This window comes from Citrus sinensis, chromosome 4 (genome assembly GCF_022201045.2).
Source record: "Citrus sinensis cultivar Valencia sweet orange chromosome 4, DVS_A1.0, whole genome shotgun sequence".
Taxonomy (NCBI): Eukaryota; Viridiplantae; Streptophyta; class Magnoliopsida; order Sapindales; family Rutaceae; genus Citrus; species Citrus sinensis.
The window spans coordinates 14,420,290-14,438,990 of NC_068559.1; the positions used below are offsets into that span (position 1 = coordinate 14,420,290).

The 18,701-nt window shown below is 33.4% G+C and overlaps 1 protein-coding gene and 1 pseudogene across 2 annotated transcripts; both read right to left on the bottom strand.

The window, feature by feature from the left end:
* Positions 1-781: 781 nt before the first annotated feature.
* On the bottom strand, positions 782-5,228 carry LOC102614081 (beta-amyrin 11-oxidase-like). 2 transcript variants are annotated; one of them, XM_006485366.4, is made up of 8 exons: positions 4,925-5,226; positions 4,243-4,729; positions 3,382-3,645; positions 3,139-3,228; positions 2,480-2,558; positions 2,272-2,378; positions 1,687-1,808; positions 782-1,562 (listed from the first exon to the last, which is right to left on the bottom strand). In XM_006485366.4, the coding sequence occupies exons 1-8, from the start codon at positions 5,155-5,157 to the stop codon at positions 1,469-1,471; spliced, it is 1,476 nt and encodes a 491-aa protein (XP_006485429.1). In that variant the 5' UTR covers positions 5,158-5,226; the 3' UTR covers positions 782-1,468. The 2 variants fall into 2 exon arrangements, with proteins under 2 accessions (XP_006485429.1, XP_024956100.1); XM_025100332.2 differs by lacking the exons at positions 2,272-2,378; positions 2,480-2,558 and having other exon boundaries at positions 4,925-5,228.
* A 9,679-nt stretch (positions 5,229-14,907) lies between these two features.
* On the bottom strand, positions 14,908-18,333 carry LOC127901937 (uncharacterized; annotated as a pseudogene).
* Positions 18,334-18,701: the final 368 nt, after the last annotated feature.

Genomic DNA, 18,701 nt, shown 5'->3' on the forward strand with positions numbered 1-18,701 from the left:
GGCTATTATCAGATTTAGATTAGGTTCTTTTAAAGGTTTGGGTACATACACAGTACCAGATCCGGATCCCGGAAATGGTGCTCTGAAGGAATGGAGGGAGAAGAGAAGATTTACAACTGAGGATCGAGATCCGGTCTCTTTGCCTCAGAGGAATGTAGAATTTATATGGCAGATCTGATACAGATCAGTCTGCAAACATGCTTTGAAAAGAAAAGTGCTTTGAAAATAAATTGCTGGAATTTAAATGTGCATAAAATTAAATTGCAGAAAAGTAAATGCTTTAAAGTAAATTGCGAAAATTTAAATTACATTAAACTTTAAAAATTTAAAGAACTGAATTTAAACATACATCTTTGCTTTCTGGCTTTACAAATTTTCAAATCTTTCCAGAAGGGAAGATTGAAAGACGGGAAGATTGAAGGTAAAGAACTAGTCTGATCACTCAAAGCTCTTGTGATAGAACTATTGTGTAAGCAGAAAACATATATATATATATATATATATATATTTCTTTTTTCAAATGGACTTAAAAAAAAAATTAGTGGATTCAAATAGCTTCACCCATATTTTATATTTTCAAGATAAATTATCAAACAAATAGCCTACTTACCCTTCTTTAATTACCTTTAAATTTTTAGTACCAAGGATTTTTTTTAAAAATATTATGAGTAATAGAAGTGTAAATGGTATATATTAATTTTAATAGGAGAAAAACTGACAATCTCACTATATCCTATAATAATTTTTTTTTATATATATTTTGTTACAGTCTTAACACGTGGAAGAAATAGGTTATTAAAATTTTTATTAGAGACTAAGCAGTTAAATGCCATTTCCTCTTAACATATATATATATATATTTTTTTAAACTGATTAAGCATCAGGATACTGTATTACACAGAGATATATACAACTGCTATGACAACAAGTCATTACAATGATATTTACAATCAGATATATATACATGAGACTTATATTATTATATTTTTATTCTATGAAGTACATGTACATCCAAATACCCTTCACAGAGGAGGGATGTCTCTACTCCACTCGCATTTACTGTATTACACAGAGATATATACAACTGCTATGACAACAGATCATTACACTGATATTTATAATCAGATATATATACATGAGACTTATATTATTATATTTTTATTCTATGAAGTACATGTCCATCCAAATACCCCTCACGGAGGAGGAATGTCTCTACTCCACTCGCATTTCGCAAGGGAGAAAGACGCTATAAAAAATCTTCACACAATTATGTTTAATTGAGGGAGGTTGAGTCTGTGAGGACTCGAACCATTGCCCTCATAGTCATGCTTAACTTTGAGGGCAATGATCCACCACTGGGCTCCACCACTGGGCTACAAGCTCAAGTGGCTCCTCTTAACATATTTTGAACATACAAACTAGGCCGCATATGTAATGCGCGAATAATCTATCGAAAAACTCTGGATGATCATTTCAGTTTAATAACTCTGGCAGGACAATTGTCGGAAGGCCTTGTTGTAGGTAAGTACACTATTGGGCTCTCAGGATTAAGTTGTTCCAGCCTGCAATTATGCAGAGAGAAAAAGAATTAATAGTTGGAATGTCAACCCTTTTCAACTTAAATGTAATTGTTGAAAAAAATAAAAATTAAAAAAAATATTTTGTTGATAAATAAAGAAAACTCACTTGTAGTTAAGAAGAAAATAATGAAGAAAAATGGAGACTTCTATTTTGGCCACATCAATTCCAAGGCATCTCCTTGATCCTCCTCCAAATGGAATGAAAGATCCTGGTTCGGCTGCATTATTCTGCTTACCAAGTCAGGAAAATAACAATCTGTGAGCTACCAATATAATTATATGCATATTATAATATATAGTTCAAACAAGGGTAAGCAGTCCATCAATACCAAGGGTTTTGGCCATTTACCGAGTTAGACCCTACATTTAAAAAAAAATCATTCGAAACATTTTTTGTTATTTTCGTAGTTATTTGATCTAACTTTGCACGGTCAAATAACACTTTTGTCTCATTAAAATAAATTTGGGGAAAAAAAGAAAATTAAAGTGACATGCAGACAAGTAAGAAGTAGATAATAATTTAATAGATTTTAACGAAAACAAATTAATATATAATAAAACATTTTGCGTAATTTATGGGTCTGGCTGAAACTTGAAGTTTTGGCTTAAACTTGAGGACTAAGTACCCGTTACCCAGACTTCAGATAAATATAAAATGTCCAATTGAAATGATGTTAAGTATGAAACTTACATCCCATCTTGAAGGATCAAATTCTTTTGGGGCAGAAAAATTATCAGGATCCATATGAACAGCTCTATTCCAAATTAAAACTTTCCATCCTTTTGGTATGGTGTAACCTGAATTATATAATTTTTTTGTAATAATACAAGAGAGACTAAGGAAAGTATATTTATACGAGTAAGAAAATAGTAGGAACTCATGATTTGCAGTAACTGACCTTTGATGTTAGCATCTGTTTTTGCCTCTCGAAAATCCAAAAATGGCAGATTCATTAAGCGCAATGTTTCATCAATTACCTAAATCAATAATCATACACTAATCAATTATGCAAGTTATTAAGAGCTACACATGTCAACTCAAGGGTGGAGCTCAGCGGAAACTTCCGTGAGGCCAAATTTAACTCTCAACTTTCAAGTTCTTAAAAATAATAAATTACTTACCAAATCAAATCATCAAAATGAAAAAAAATATTACTAAGACTAATATTTAACGTCAACACTATATCAAAAAAAGAAACAGCATTTATAATTTATGAAGGAAAATAGTTACAAAACAAAAGAGCCTCCACTCATACAAAATTTCCAAGCCTTAAAACTACAAAAGCTGTCAACTATTAGTGCGCCTTGATGGCAACTATTAAATTACTTTATTATCCAATATATAAATTTTATACACTAATTATGCAGGGGCCAATATAGACTTTTTAATCCTAATTTTGTTTTTTAAATCTGCAGGCGCCATAGTACTCTTTAGCCCTATATACTCTCCACCTCAATGTCAACCTGGTCTTATTCCGTGCCTTGAGTTGCCCTACATTTTTTGTTTTTAAAAAATAATTATCGTAACCCCTTGTTCCATAAAAAAAAATATATTTACCTTAGAAAGATACTCCATTTGTTTAATTTCCTGAAGACTCAATCCTTTCTGCGAAGATGGTCGTGTCTTTATGATCTCCTCTTGTTCTTCCTATGAAGTAGAGTTAATTTTTAGAGCAATAATTTTGAAAGTGAGATCTTTTAAAGGCAGCTAAAGATTTCTATTAATATTATCCATCAATAAATGTGCTTTAATTAAGCTGCAAAATATTAAATGCTTAACTTGTAATCAATTGAACAATACCTTGGCTTTTTGCAGTATTTGTGGGTGCCCGTATAGATAAATTGTTGCCCACATTATAGTATGCGTGGGGCCATCATGAGCTCCTAACAATAATACGATTAGCAAATCTACAATGTCTTCATCCTGTAGCTTTTTACCACTCTCATCTTCAATCTCCATCATTAAATCAATCATGCCTCTCTTTGCCGTTTGCTCACCATTTTTCTTCATTGCCTTTCTCTCATCAACTACCTTTTGAAGAATCTTTACTAGCATTTTTCGTGCCTGATTTTTTTAAAAAAAATTCTTTTTTAACATATATAGGGGCAGATATAAAATGGGAGCATCCACATTTCTTTTTTTTTTTTTTAATCTAACGGACAGATTCATATTTTTTTCTTTTTTTGGTTGTTTTTTGCCTATAATCTTCACTGCCGACACAATGGCCATTGGCTCGCTTTTAAAATATAATTACACACGCACTCTTTTGATGAAACAGTAAAGTTTATACTTTTCTTATGTAAAAAATTTAGTAAATTTTGACCATACATAATAAAAGTAAATATGTGTTAAAAAATCTTTTAAAGTTCAGATATGATCAGTTTATAAAAGGGTCCTTATCCTTATCCTTATCCTTAGTTTTGATTTAATGATAATTCAATTTTCTGTAAATAAATTTTGAATCCTAAAATATGTCTCAATGATATTTAGCAAATTATCTATACACAAACATAGGATTTTGTTCCGGTGCACGATTATGCATGTTTCAAAACATAAGAGAAACAACCGTGCTGTGTGCTTTCTCAGCTCGCACCAAATCATTACTCTACTGATATAAATTTCATATATATGGTATTACGTAATAGAAATAAGAAATTGTACCTTGAGTGCTTTGTGGAAAGCAAAACCAGGAAGATTAATGGCCGTAGAGTGAACCCCATCATGTACATCAATATAGTGCTTCTCCACAGACGAAAAAATTGAATCACTAGTGGACCCAAAAAGTATACGCATAATGAACTTCAGAGAAAGCTTGCTAGTTTCACAGAAGAACTCAATTGGCTCATCCTTCGATGCGGCAGCCCATTCCTCAAGCGAAGCAATTGCAACATCCTCAGTGTTCCCAATATACATGACAAGTGCCTCATGACTAATCATCAGACTTGTCATCATTTTGCGGAGGCGCCTGTGTTCTGATTTTGCAATGTTAACAAATGTGTTTTTTCCAGCTAATCGAGTCATTGATTTACCGTAACCAAGCCCAAATTTCTCATCGTCCATCAACACTCGTCTGCATGTTTGTGGTGAACTCACTATGATGCTTGGGTTACCAAATAGGTGGGTTTTGTACACTCCTGTTCGACCATACCTGCAATAAATCGTATTCGTTGATTATTAAGATACTGCGACCTTTAAGTTACATATATTCGAACAGAATAAAAATTAAGACATAACTTTCACAGTACAACTGCCAGACATCAATAACAGAGTCGAAGGGAAAATTATTTAAAAAAGAAAAAAGAAAACAAAGCAAGTGTTTTGTTATAGAGAGAAGGGTTCACACCTTTCGACTATGCTGTCGATGAAGGTTTCTGGATTGTTGGATCTATAAGCTCGAAGAAACGACGGCATATTGCCGAGGAAAGGCCAGCCCATATCACCTGGAGGAAGAAAATGTCTCTTCTCTCCCAATTTGCTTACATGATACCACTCGTTTACTCTCCTCACAAACGCATACACAATAATGTAACTTCCTGCTGCAATTGCAAGAATCAGCCACAACAGATCTAATTCCATTTTCGTGATATTTTGGTGCTCAATCTAGCACCTGGAAGGTTATCTCCACATATTTATATAACTTTCTTTGTAATATGTTGCCGAGAATAATAATCCTTAGATCCTTAACATATATCGTTTTCACCATTTAGGTCCACAACTTCTTTAATTATCTATTGCATTCCTAAAGGCTAAAGTTTTAATTTCAATGCTCGAGTTTTACAGTTTTAATTGGCTATTACCCTTTGACAAACACATAGACATAGTAGACTGATAAAATGGTTATAATAGTATGGTGAGGGATAGGATGGGTAATTTTTTTAAAAAAATAAGAAATTAAGTGATAAAAGTGAGAAACATTTAGGGACTTAATTGTCTTAGAATTTGGATCAAGTGCTTATATCTTTAAAATCTTTGTGCAATGTGTACGTTATAAAATGCATTACTAAGACTTAATCTCACAGACATTATTATTCAATAATTGTCAGTCATAATTTTGTAAAAAATTAGATCAACACTGAATCCTATCATTATATTTGTTGTAGATATTATAAAGCAGATTTTTTGGGTAGTAACAATTTGAAAGTACATAGTAATCGACAATCGAACATTTTCTTCCTTCGTCGAATGCTAATTCATACTTTCACCATCCATAATATATTCATGGGCAGGGATATTTTCATTTCACTATTTATGTAAACCCACCTCACTTCTAAAACTATTTACAGCAAGTTCACATTGTTTTAGAAAATTATATCTAATTAATTAACTAAATCCTTATTATAATTTTTTAATTACTTAGGTTTCTTTGACCATCTTTAACCATTAAGGTTGCTTTGACAAAAGTTTTATTTGACTATTTTAATATTATAACATAAAATAACCTAATTATCCCAATAAGTATGTGCTCTTATATATAGTAGTTTAGATATTTAATGTTTTGATCTATAATCCAACTTTTTAAAAATAAAATTTATTATTTTTTAATATTTTATATTTTGATAACATAAATTTGATAGTCCGATAATTTACATAAGTATTATACTATAAAGACATTTTAGTTTAATTATAGATTAATAATCATTTCCTTTAAAAAAAGATCAATAATCATACTAACAATGTAGAATTGACACACCATTTAAAAACAATGATTTTTTTATGAAATTTTAAAAATATTATTGCAATTAAAATAAATTCTTGGTACTTTTACTTTTGGTAAAATAATCAATTTACATTTAAGCTGAAGCAATCTTAGTTGTCAATAGCCAAATATAATAAAAAATTCTTAGTCACAAAAAAATAAAATTAAGATAGATTTAGTTAAGTAATTCTCTAAAATTCTTCTTCATCTAGAATTTTTAAAATTATTTAATTTTTTTATCTTTTAGAAATAGAGTGGGTTTACAAAAATTATAGGGTCAAAATATTACTCTCCTATATTCTTTATACAATCAATTATTATTATAATTTACTACACCCAAAAGTTTAGAGAAATTATTATGCAGATCCCAAGTTTTCTATAAAGAATACCAAAATGACATAGCCCTTTTGATAATAATATCTTTTGATTCAATTAGCATAAAATTGAATCTAATGAGTTATAATAAATAGAAATATAATATTAAAATAAATTTAATAATATATAAATTATTACATTTATTTTAATATTATATTATTACATATTTATTACTTTAAAGTAAATTTTATAATAATAAAACATAATATTAGAATAAATATATAAAAATTTAAATTATTTTGAATATTATATAAATAATTTTAGTATTATTAATACGTGAGATATATTTCATTAATTGTAAAATTTATTTAACCTAAAAATTTATTTTAAAAAATTTAAAATAAATAAAAATATATTATCACATATAATAATTTACATTTTAAATACTAAAAATATTTTAATGTTATTAGTATTATTAAATAAATTAAAATTTTAATTATTATATTTAAATAGTATCATCCTTTTTAATTTTAGAAAGTGCAGCTCTTCTTTTTCCTTTTTCGTTTGTATATTAAAATCTTCCTAGTCAACAATGTACATCTGCCCTAATTTATTAATCATAAAGCTGTGATAGAGTTTCATCATCGATTATTTTAACTATGGCAGGCTTTAAAATATATTATTTTAAACTTTACAAAAATGTTTCTCTTTTGTCCACAAGCACAAAATTGAGCACAGTAAAAAAAATCTGATCATCCCTTACGTTAGATGTGATGGGAATGGGCTCCACAGTCCATAAACATTATGTACATCTTTAATTGTGCCTCTTGATAATTGGCACTTGTAGTCTATCTCCACAACATATTTATGACTTATGACGGCCTTTGTTAATATGTTATTATAGACTCTAGAAAGCAGATTTGTCGCTTTCTTTTAGTGGAATGCGAATTCACGCTTACACTAATATATCCTTGAACAATCAATTATTATGATTATTAAAGATCTTCTAAGTGATCAATTTACGTACATGTGCCTCTAAATATTATAAAATTTGATCACTTATACTGCGTCAGGTGTCGGTAAACGCAAAATAAATTTGGAGATTCTAAATGTTTGAAGTAAAAAATATATTAATTTTTTTTTTAAAAAAATATATGAGTCGCGTGATATATAAATAACGAGAAAGACTAAATTAAACTAAAAAAAGGGGTTGAGGTGAAATAGATCTAGAAAGGTTTAATCTTTTATAGTTGAATTTTTCTATAAATAAAAATATCAAACCAATTAAAAAGGGTTTAGAAATAAAATCTAAAGGAAGAATCAACACATTCTTTCTCACATTTCTCCGTACTTTTTTACATTTTTTAAGAAATCAAACGCTGACTTGAAAGTCAAAGTATCTTTTATATGTATCGAACCATTCCTTAAAATTTTGGAATAGGAATGGCAATGAGCATAATCTGCCGCAGCTTTGTCATAAATTTAAATTACCAAACTCACCCATAACTCGCAACGGATTTTTATTTTTTAAAAAAGCCTACCCGTTGTGGATTTTGACAATTATCAAATTCACTCAAAAGTAGCAGTTGATTTCTTTTCGGGTTTTGTCACAAATATTAAAAAATACTTTTAATAATACATAAAAAATTAAATTATATAATTCAAACTACAAATTTATGACAATAGCTTAAATAATTCGCATACAATACTCAATTCTGGATTTTATTAATATAAATAAGAAATTAAAATTTAAACATTAAAAAAAATAGATAAAATATATTAATCTAACACAAAATATTTCTATTGTGGGCAAATAATCATCACTAATATTAGATATAATAAGTGGTTATGGTCCCCATGTTACATGTATCATTCTATTCTTTTCTGACATCTCATCATCAGAAAGAGAGTCTTGAGAGAATTAAATGACCTTCTAGGAGAACGTGTAGATCTAGAAGGTCAACCACATAACCCTAGAGAGCAATTCAACGTTATGGATTCAGTTATGTTTGCTGCTAATATTACTGCCAATATCAATTCTATTTCTATGCTAAATGACTCTAACTTCAAATCATGGCACGAGAACCTCCCAATAGTTCTCGTAATCATGGATCTTGGCCTTGTGTTATGGGTTGATTCTCCCCCACCTATTACGGATGAAAGTACCCTTGATGACAAGAGGGATATGGAAAGGTGGGAGAGATCAAATTACATGTGTATCATGATCATGAAGAAGGTCATTCCGGAACCATTCAGGGGCTTTATGTCTGCAAGGATAACTACGGCTAAAGAGTTTCTTACAGAAATTGAAAAGAGATTTGTCAAGAACGAAAGGGCAGAAATGAGTACGCTCTTTGTTGTGCAAATTTTAATGTACTCGCAAGCGCACGAATCTATTGTAGTATAGACTAATGGTGACGAGTGTCGATCCCACAAGGAGGTGGATTTTAATTATATATAGAATTAATTTTGTAAATGGGTAGTTGGATTTATGGTGGAAATGATTTGGAATATGCTAATAATTAAATTAAAATTGCGAGAATAAATTCTAAAATTGGAATTGCAATGGAGAGAATAAATTGAAGAGAAAATCTATTAAATTGACGTACTTGGGTATCTGGATCCGTATCAACATGCATCATGGGCTAAATAATCCGTATTAATGCCAATTAAATCATGAGGGGGGAATCCACACCTCATGAACCACGCTCTAATCAATATGGTGCTAAGGGCTTATCGTGCCAAATAATAATAACCTTATACTAGAGGGCCGGTGAAACCAAGGCGGTACTAGACAAGATTAGTATTATTTGTCGACGAGAAGTCAAAACATCCACAAAAACTAGAGGGGAAGAGAAAATAAATTTACCAAATTAAGCCCATGACACATGTTGAGACTTCACCTTCAACCCAAGCTTGAAAGAAAATTAGCCACTCATAATTGAACTAGGGGCAAAATGGGAATTTACTAAATACGAAGAAAATACAAGATGGAGAAGGAATTACAGAAAATGGATCCCAAAAATGGATTCAGAGATATCAAATTAGGGGGGAGAGGCCCCCTTTTTATAGATACATGGAGTAAATCATGGCCATCGGATTAAAAACAGTTTGGACGCTCAGGATTGCGCCACGTCATCAGTCAACAGTCCACGGTTTGACCACGCGGATGAACAGTAACACGGTTTGACCTGACTTTGAACAGTAACGCGGTTTGACCCGGATGAACAGTAACGCGGTTTGGTTGAAAAAAATCCTGTGTGATGCATGCACCGTACGCGAGATTTTTCGTCCACTGATATGCTGCCACGTCACCATCAACAGTACATAAGAATTTTAGTCCAACAGGATCGTGACACCTCATCAGTCAATGCCACATCATCGGTCAATGCCACGTCATCGGTCAATGCCACGTCATCGATCCGTCTATGTGAACAGTGCCGTGAACAGTAACGTATACAGTCCCGTATACGTGAATAGTACCGTACATGTGAATAGTGTCATTTTTCCTTTTATGCTCCTCCTAAGGTTTTCGACGGTCCTGAGTTCAAAAGTGATGTCCGTTTTGCCGTCTGATCTCTCCTTTATTGTGAAATGACTATAATGCCCCTAAAATACATAAATTACTTAATTAAAATAAAACACACGTAATTAAATCACAAGAATGTTAAATACATAAAAGTAAGGGTTGTTAGTAAGACTTGAAATGTAAAATGACGGTTTTCTCCTTTATAAATATGCATTTTCTAACACTCAACACACCCCCCAACCAGCTTATTGCTAGTCCCTAGCAAATAAAGCGAAAACAAAATTCAAATTCAAAATGATTTTTTTTTTTTTTTAGAAACACTTGTGTTTATTCAATCAGATTAATGATAGCAATCAAATAAAAGTATAAGCATTATCTCCAGTCTAAAGCAACATCACATCCACATCAACCATCCACATGAATCAGCCCAGTAGACTTTGTTATAGCTACTTTCAAGAATGACATGTCAAACCCCAAAATCTCACTGGAAGTAGTGACACTCTTACAAATAAATTAAACCCAATAAAAATAGTCACTCCAATGAATGGTAATTGAGAGAAAATAATGAAGAAGTGATATCACATGCTCTCACCAAGATGAAATAAATATGCCCTCAGCTTAAAAATAATACGATCTCAAGTCAAATAAAAATTGTTAGTCAACCCAATTTATTTATTTATTTTTTTTATATGCACCACTACATCTTTTTAGCCTATATAACTAGCTTCTACTTCAGATTATAGTTCCCTAAAATCAGGAAGGACTTTTATTAGGATGTAACGTAGGCTAGGGATATGGTTAACAAAGAAAGGAAATAAGGAAAACAAAGTGTATGTTTGAGAAAAATGCAAAGAATTTTTTTATTTTTTTATTTTTTGGAAGTTGCAAGGTGGATTTCACCTATTATTGTTATTTTTATTCTTTTGAAACAACAACTTTTGTTTTGTTGTTGTTTTTTTTTTTTTTTTAGTATAACTTCACTGAACAACATAATTATTTACATTTTCTCAAACATAAATAGGTGATGGAACTTATAAGATATCGGATAATATTCCAAATCGGAGTGGGTCAAGATGATAAGTTGACAAAGAAAATGTTTTTTTTTTTAAAGGCTCAAAAGGGTTAACTATGGATATTTAATAAAAGTGATGGCTAGAAAGGCTCAAACGGATCAAAGATGGCCTTTCCATCGTCTTTTAGGGCTCTAAATAACCTTCCATATCTACTAGTTAAATGGGCCTCCAAATGTAGCAACACACTTTTTTTTTTCTTTTTTTTCTCTTTTTCTTCTTTTTTTTTTATTAAGGGTTAACTCAAAAGAAATCTAGAGATCGTGTATACAATAATAAACTGTTAAGCTGTATAAAGAATGGGCAAAAGGGTTACTCTCCAAGAAAAATGATAGGCTCAAAAACTCACTTGGTACTTATTATGACATGTTCATTCCTTCAAGCAACGCATATTTGTCTCCGACATCAACATGTAGAGTAGCAAACATAATGTAACATCACTTAAGACCAAAGATAATACAAATACTAAAATTTGAAATTAATCATGTCATCCAATGTTAAAACAAATCACACAATTTTTTTTTTAAACAACATTCTACCCCCCAACCTATTCTAAACATGAAAGGAAAATATGTATGCAGAAATGTGAAAATGATGCAAAAAATAAATTAGAAAAAGTACACTTAAAATGATAGAAAAAGAAAATGGTTTTTTTTTTTTACTAAGAAGATGCGTTTCTAGAGGCACTACACTCCATATTCAGCCATCTTCGACTCAAAAGTTGGAAAATGTATATTCATAGAGGAGAAATTAAAAAGAAGAAAAATAAACATCAAAACTTAATAAAGAAAAAGAAAATGTCTAATTTTTTTTTTTGAATTTTTTTTTAAACAATGAAGATGCGTTTCTAGAGTAACTACACTCCATATTCAGCCATCTTTAACACAAAAAGTTAGCAACAGTTAGTTTCTACAACAAAAAATTAGTAAAAACTTAACCAAAATTCCACAATTGTCGACTATTCCCTCCCCCCAACCAGAACAAAACATTGTCCTCAATGTTTGAAATGAAAGAAGTAGAGTTTAGAAGACATCACCTAGGTGGTGCAACACAGAAGAAAATATTTACAGGCGGAGAGTTAAATCTAATTTGTACTTCTTACTGCGGCTACTGTTACTATCATTATTTGGACGCTCCAACACAAAGGTCCAGGGGTCTGGCTCCGGTCGATAAGCTTGTAACATATCAAGTAGCTCATTAGCAGTGTGAGCACAAATAAAAAGTTTTTTTACATTAGAAGGAATGAAATAGTTTTTTATTGCATGGTTAAGAAATGCGATAAAGCCATCATAAAAGTTATTGACATTTAACAAACCGATGGGTTTTTGGTGGATGTGCAGATGGGCCCAAGATGCTAGTGTGATAAGTGCCTCTAGTGTTGCAAGATCTCCTGGAAGGAAAATAAAAGCATCAGCATGATTAAGCATTTCAGTTATTCTTTCTTGCATACCTGAGACGACTAACTCTTCTCCAGTTGATGAGTCAGACGAACTGCCCAAAGGTTTTAGGGCTCTTGGGATGATGCCTAACACTTGACTTCCTCTGATAAAAGCTGCTTCTGAGACCATTTTTGATAACCCTCGGTTACTTCCTCCATACACCAAGTGTAATTTTCTCGCTGCTATGCTTCGACCAAGATCTATAGCTGCCTCAACGAACTCTTTATGTTTGCCATAGGTAAATCCAGAAAGCACACAAATGTTCTTGAATTGTCTATTGGGAGTAGCTGCCATTGTGATACTTCTCGAAAACAATTTGTGAGTGCTTGACAAAAAGAAAATCACATTTAAGAATCTCGGTGATAGTGGGTCATGGTTGTGTATGAGGTAATATGTCAGTGTCAAATAATGCGTAAAGCACGTGGCTCGCAAGTCAAAAAGAAAACAGTAAAAAGAAAAAAGCAAACAGTAATAAAATTATTAAAGACAATAATGCAAACAATAAGACAATAGTGAAATAATAAAGTAAAAGGATATTTACAGGTAGTTGTGACTGTGGCTCACATCTTCCTCTGGTTTTACGTCCAGAAACGGCTTGAACGCCTTCTATGGGTCGAGGATAGGCTTCCTATCCAGTTTTCTTATAAACTGGCAAACAGGGTCGTTTATAGTCAGATTCCCGAGACTATATCGTGCATGCTCTTTCTGGAATAATGGCCATAACTGGAGAATCGCTCCTTGCACATATCCACTGGGATGCGTTTCAAGAGACAAAAGGATATCATCCAATGACTCCTTATTCAAGCCATCCCTAATGAATTGAATCTTATCTTCCCTGTTATCAGACACCATTCCTAAAGAACATGGGTTTTTATTGCAACTCATTCTGGCACACTTATGACAAGCAACAGAAATTCTTCGAGCTCGTCGTTTTCTTGCATAATTTCCTTTACCACAACCAGGCATGTATGCAATAAATTTTGGAGGTAACTCACCTGCCGACCGTACTTTAGCCTCGATTAACCAACGGATGTCAGCAGGTATGTTATTCCTCATGAGTAATCGCATGCGTTCGGATCGAGCTTTATAGATCGTAAGGAGGGCATTCTGAGGAAGTGAAGGGAATCGCTTGTGAAACTTCGCTAGAATCTCATTTCTGTCCATACTTTCGCCTCAGAATATCAGTTATTATGGGAAACTGAAGTAACCGACTTGATTGTCACGGAGTACCGTTATCCGCCACTTCACCGGGGTAACAAACTAAAGCACACAAACAGAAAAACAAATTAAAACACACAAAGAAAATTAAAATCGTCCTCTTATTGAATTTACCTCAAGCTCCAACTGGATTTCGTAAACACTTCTCTCAATGTCTCGGAGTTGGCGTTCTAAACCCTCAACATAAGCTACTAACTCTGGTGGTTGTAGAGCCCAAATGCGTTGTGTTTTACAAAATTGAATCTGTCTTTTGAGATGAGTTTTGACACGTTGAAGTGGTTTAAGAATGTTCAGGAGGAACGGTCTAAGTAAGGTACTCATGATTAAAAACGATAAAAGAAAACTTAATAGTTAAACAAACACACTTATGTAAAAATAATTTCAATTAGCAGAAGAATAATATAAAGAAAGAAAAAAAATTAAATCAACGAAAAGAAAAAAAATTCAATTCAAATCTGGTGGGTCACTCAAATTTATTTCGGTGTCTTCTCCATGTGATTGGTATTCTAGATATGGCTTTAATCTTTGACCATTAACTTTAAACGTGACACCGTTCTTTGGGTCCTTAATTTCAATTGCCCCATGTGGAAAAACAATAGGAACAATAAATGGGCCAGACCAACGAGAGCGTAACTTACCTGGGAATAGGTGCAAGCGAGAATTGAATAAAAGCACTTTCTGACCTGGAGTGAAAGATTTTCTCATAATTTGCTTGTCATGGAAGACTTTCATTCGTTGCTTGTAAATCTTGGCATTTTCGTACGCGTCATTGCGAATTTCTTCAAGTTCTGCCAGCTGTAATCTTCTTTCTGAGCTGGCTTGCTGCATGTCAAAATTGAATTTCTTGATGGCCCAATATGCAGGATGCTCGAGTTCCACAGGTAGGTGGCAAGCTTTTCCATACACTAGCCTGTAGGGTGACATCCCAATCGGGGTCTTGAAAGCCGTTCTATATGCCCATAATGCATCATCAAGTCTTAATGATCAATCTTTTCTGTCTGGCCTCACCGTCTTTTCTAATATGTGCTTTATTTCTCGATTGGATATCTCAACTTGGCCACTGGTTTGCGGATGATACGGGGTCGCCACTTTGTGTGTGATTGAATACTTTGTCAAAAGAGCTTTGAATGCTTTGTTACAAAAGTGGGCACCACCATCACTGATTATTGCTCGAGGGAATCCAAAGCGTGAAACAATGTTGCTTTTCAAAAATGCTATCACCACCTTGTGATCATTGGTCCTACATGGAATTGCTTCTACCCATTTTGATACGTACTCAACAGCAACCAATATGTATTGATGGCCAAAAGACGGGGGAAAGGGTCCCATGAAGTCGATACCCCATACGTAAAAAATCTCAACCACTAAAATTGGATTTAGTGGCATCATGTTCCTTCGTGTAATGCTCCCCATTCGTTGACACCTATCACATGAAGAACAGAAAGTGTAAGCGTCTCAAAATATAGATGGCCAATAGAAACCACATTGTAAAACTTTAGTCGCTGTTTTCTTAGCGCTGAAATGGCCTCCACAAGCTTGTTCATGGCAGAATGAAAGGATATTCTGAATTTCACTTTCTGGGACACATCGTCTAACAATTTGATCCGCACAATACTTGAACAAATACGGGTCATCCCAAAAGAAATTCTTTATTTCTGCAAAGAATTTAGCCTTGTCTTGCTTGGTCCAATGCTCTGGAAGTTTACCTGTAACAAGATAATTAACTATATCAGCATACCAAGGTAATACTTCCACATTCATTAATTGTTCATTTGGAAATGACTCATTCAATGGTAATAATTCTGTAATTGTGTCAAAATGGAGACGAGAGAGGTGGTCTGCCACAACATTCTCTGTGCCTTTCTTATCTTTGAATTCCAAGTCAAACTCCTACAAAAGTAACACTCAACGAATTAGTCTGGCTTTTGCATATTTCTTTGTGAGAAGATATTTAAGAGCAGCATGATCCGTGAATATAATTATTTTACAACCAATGAGATATGATCGAAATTTTTCCAATGCAAACACTACTGCTAGCATTTCTTTTTCAGTAGTTGAATAGTTCAACTGTGCATCATTTAATGTCATACTAGCATAGTAAATAACGTGCAAAATTCGATCAATTCTTTGTCCTAATATTGCTCCTACTGCATAGTCAGATGCATCACATATGAGCTCAAATGGTAAGCTCCAGTTTGGGGGCTGAATGATGGGTGATGATGTCAACAAATGCTTTAATTTTTCAAATGACACAAGACATGAATCATTAAAGACAAAAGGTGCATCCTTAGCAAGTAAATTGCATAAGGGTCTAGAAACTTTGCTAAAATCTTTAATGAAACGTCTATAGAAACCAGCATGCCCAAGGAAAGATCTTACTTCTCTGACTGTTTTGGGTGGAGGAAGATTAGAAATGAGATCCACCTTGGCTTTGTCAACCTCAATACCTTTGCTCGAAATGATGTGACCGAGAACAATACCTTGTTTTACCATAAAATGACATTTCTCCCAATTTAAGACCAAGTTCTTCTCGATACATCTCTGCAGAACTAGTGTTAGATGATGTAAACATTGATCAAACGAATCACCAAAAACAGAAAAGTCATCCATAAAGACTTCAAGGAATCGTTCAACCATATCAGAAAAAATGCTTAACATGTGTTGTGCAAATTTTAATGTACTCGCAAGCGCACGAATCTATTGTAGTGTAGATCAATGGTGACGAGTGTCGATCCCACGAGGAGGTGGATTTTAATTATATGTAGAATTAATTTTGTAAATGGGTGGTTGGAATTGTGGTGGAAGTGATTTAAATTATTCTAAAATTGGAATTGAAATGGCGATAATAAATTCTAAAATTTGACTTGCAATGGCGAGAATAGATTGAAGATAATTCTATTGAAATGACGTACTTGGGTATTCGGATCCGCATCAACATGCATCATGGGCTAAATATTCCTTATTAATGCCAATTAAATCATGAGGGGGGAATCCACACCTCATGAACCACGCTCTAATCAATATGGTGCTAAGGGCTTATCGTGCCAAATAATAATAACCTTATACTAGAGGGCCGGTGAAACCAAGGCGGTACTAGACAAGATTAGTATTATTTGTCGACGAGAAGTCAAAACATCCACAAAAACTAGAGGGGAAGAGAAAATAAATTTACCAAATTAAGCCCATGACACATGTTGAGACTTCACCTTCAACCCAAGCTTGAAAGAAAATTAGCCACTCATAATTGAACTAGGGGCAAAATAGAAATTTATTAAAATACGAAGAAAATACAAGATGGAGAAGGAATTACAGAAAACAGAGTCCAAAAATGGATTCAGAGATATCAAATTAGGGGGGGAGGCCCCCTTTTTATAGATACATGGAGTAAATCATGGCCATCGGATTAAAAACAGTTTGGACGCTCAGGATTGCGCCACGTCATCAATCAACAGTCCACGGTTTGACCACGCGGATGAACAGTAACACGGTTTGACCCGACTTTGAACAGTAACGCGGTTTGACCCGGATGAACAGTAACGCGGTTTGGTTGAAAAAAATCCTGTGTGATGCATGCACCGTACGCGAGATTTTTCGTCCACTGATATGCTGCCACGTCACCATCAACAGTACATAAGAATTTTAGTCCAACAGGATCGTGACACCTCATCAGTCAATGCCACATCATCGGTCAATGCCACGTCATCATCCGTCTATGTGAACAGTGTCGTGAACAGTAACGTATACAGTACCGTACACGTGAATAGTACCGTACATGTGAATAGTGCCATTTTTCCTTTTATGCTCCTCCTAAGGTTTTCGACCGTCCTGAGTTCAAAAGTGATGTCCGTTTTGCCGTCTGATCTCTCCTTTATTGTGAAATGACTATAATGCCCCTAAAATACATAAAATACTTAATTAAAATAAAACACATGTAATTAAATCACAAGAAGGTTAAATATATAAAAGTAAGGGTTGTTAGTAAGACTTAAAATGTAAAATGACGGTTTTCTCCTTTATAAATATGCATTTTCTAACACTCAACAACATGCATCGTTGAAATAGAGCAGGTGCATTACATAATCCAAATGACATTCTCCTATATGCAAATGTGCTAAAAGGGCAAGTGAAAGTAGTTTTCTCTTGATCTTTTGGTGCTATGGGAATCTGATTATATCCTGAGTAGCCATCTAGAAAGCAATAAAATTCATGGCCTGCTAATCTATCAAGCATTTGATCGATAAATGGTAAAGAAAAATGGTCTTTACGTGTGACAGAATTCAACTTTCTATAATCAATGCATACACGCCATCCTGTAGTTACTCTAGTGGGTATCAATTCATTATCAGCATTCGTAACTACTGTGACTCCTGACTTTTTGGGGAGAACTTGTACAGGACTGACCCATGAACTATCAGAAATGGGGTAAATGATACCTGCGTCTAATAGCTTAAGGACTTCTGTTCTAACAACTTCTTTCATGTTAGGATTTAACCGACGTTGCATCTCCCTAGTAGTTTTAGCATTTTCATCAAGGTGAATGTAATGCATGCAGTCTACTGGGTTTATACCTTTTATGTCTGCTATGGTCCATCCTAATGCCCATTTGTGCTCTTTCAAAACATCTAACAACTTACCTTTTTGTTTGTCATTAAGGGATGATGAAATGATTACCGGCAAAGTACATTCTTCTCCCAAAAATGCATATTCCAGAGTGTTGGGTAATGGTTTGAGCTCGAGTTTCGGTGGTGATTCTGATGATGGGATGAGTTTCTTCTCTGATGGTGCTAGTTGCTCAACTCTTGACTTCCATTTATTAGTGTCCAAGGATGGTGCGGAGTCAAGTAGGGCGTTGA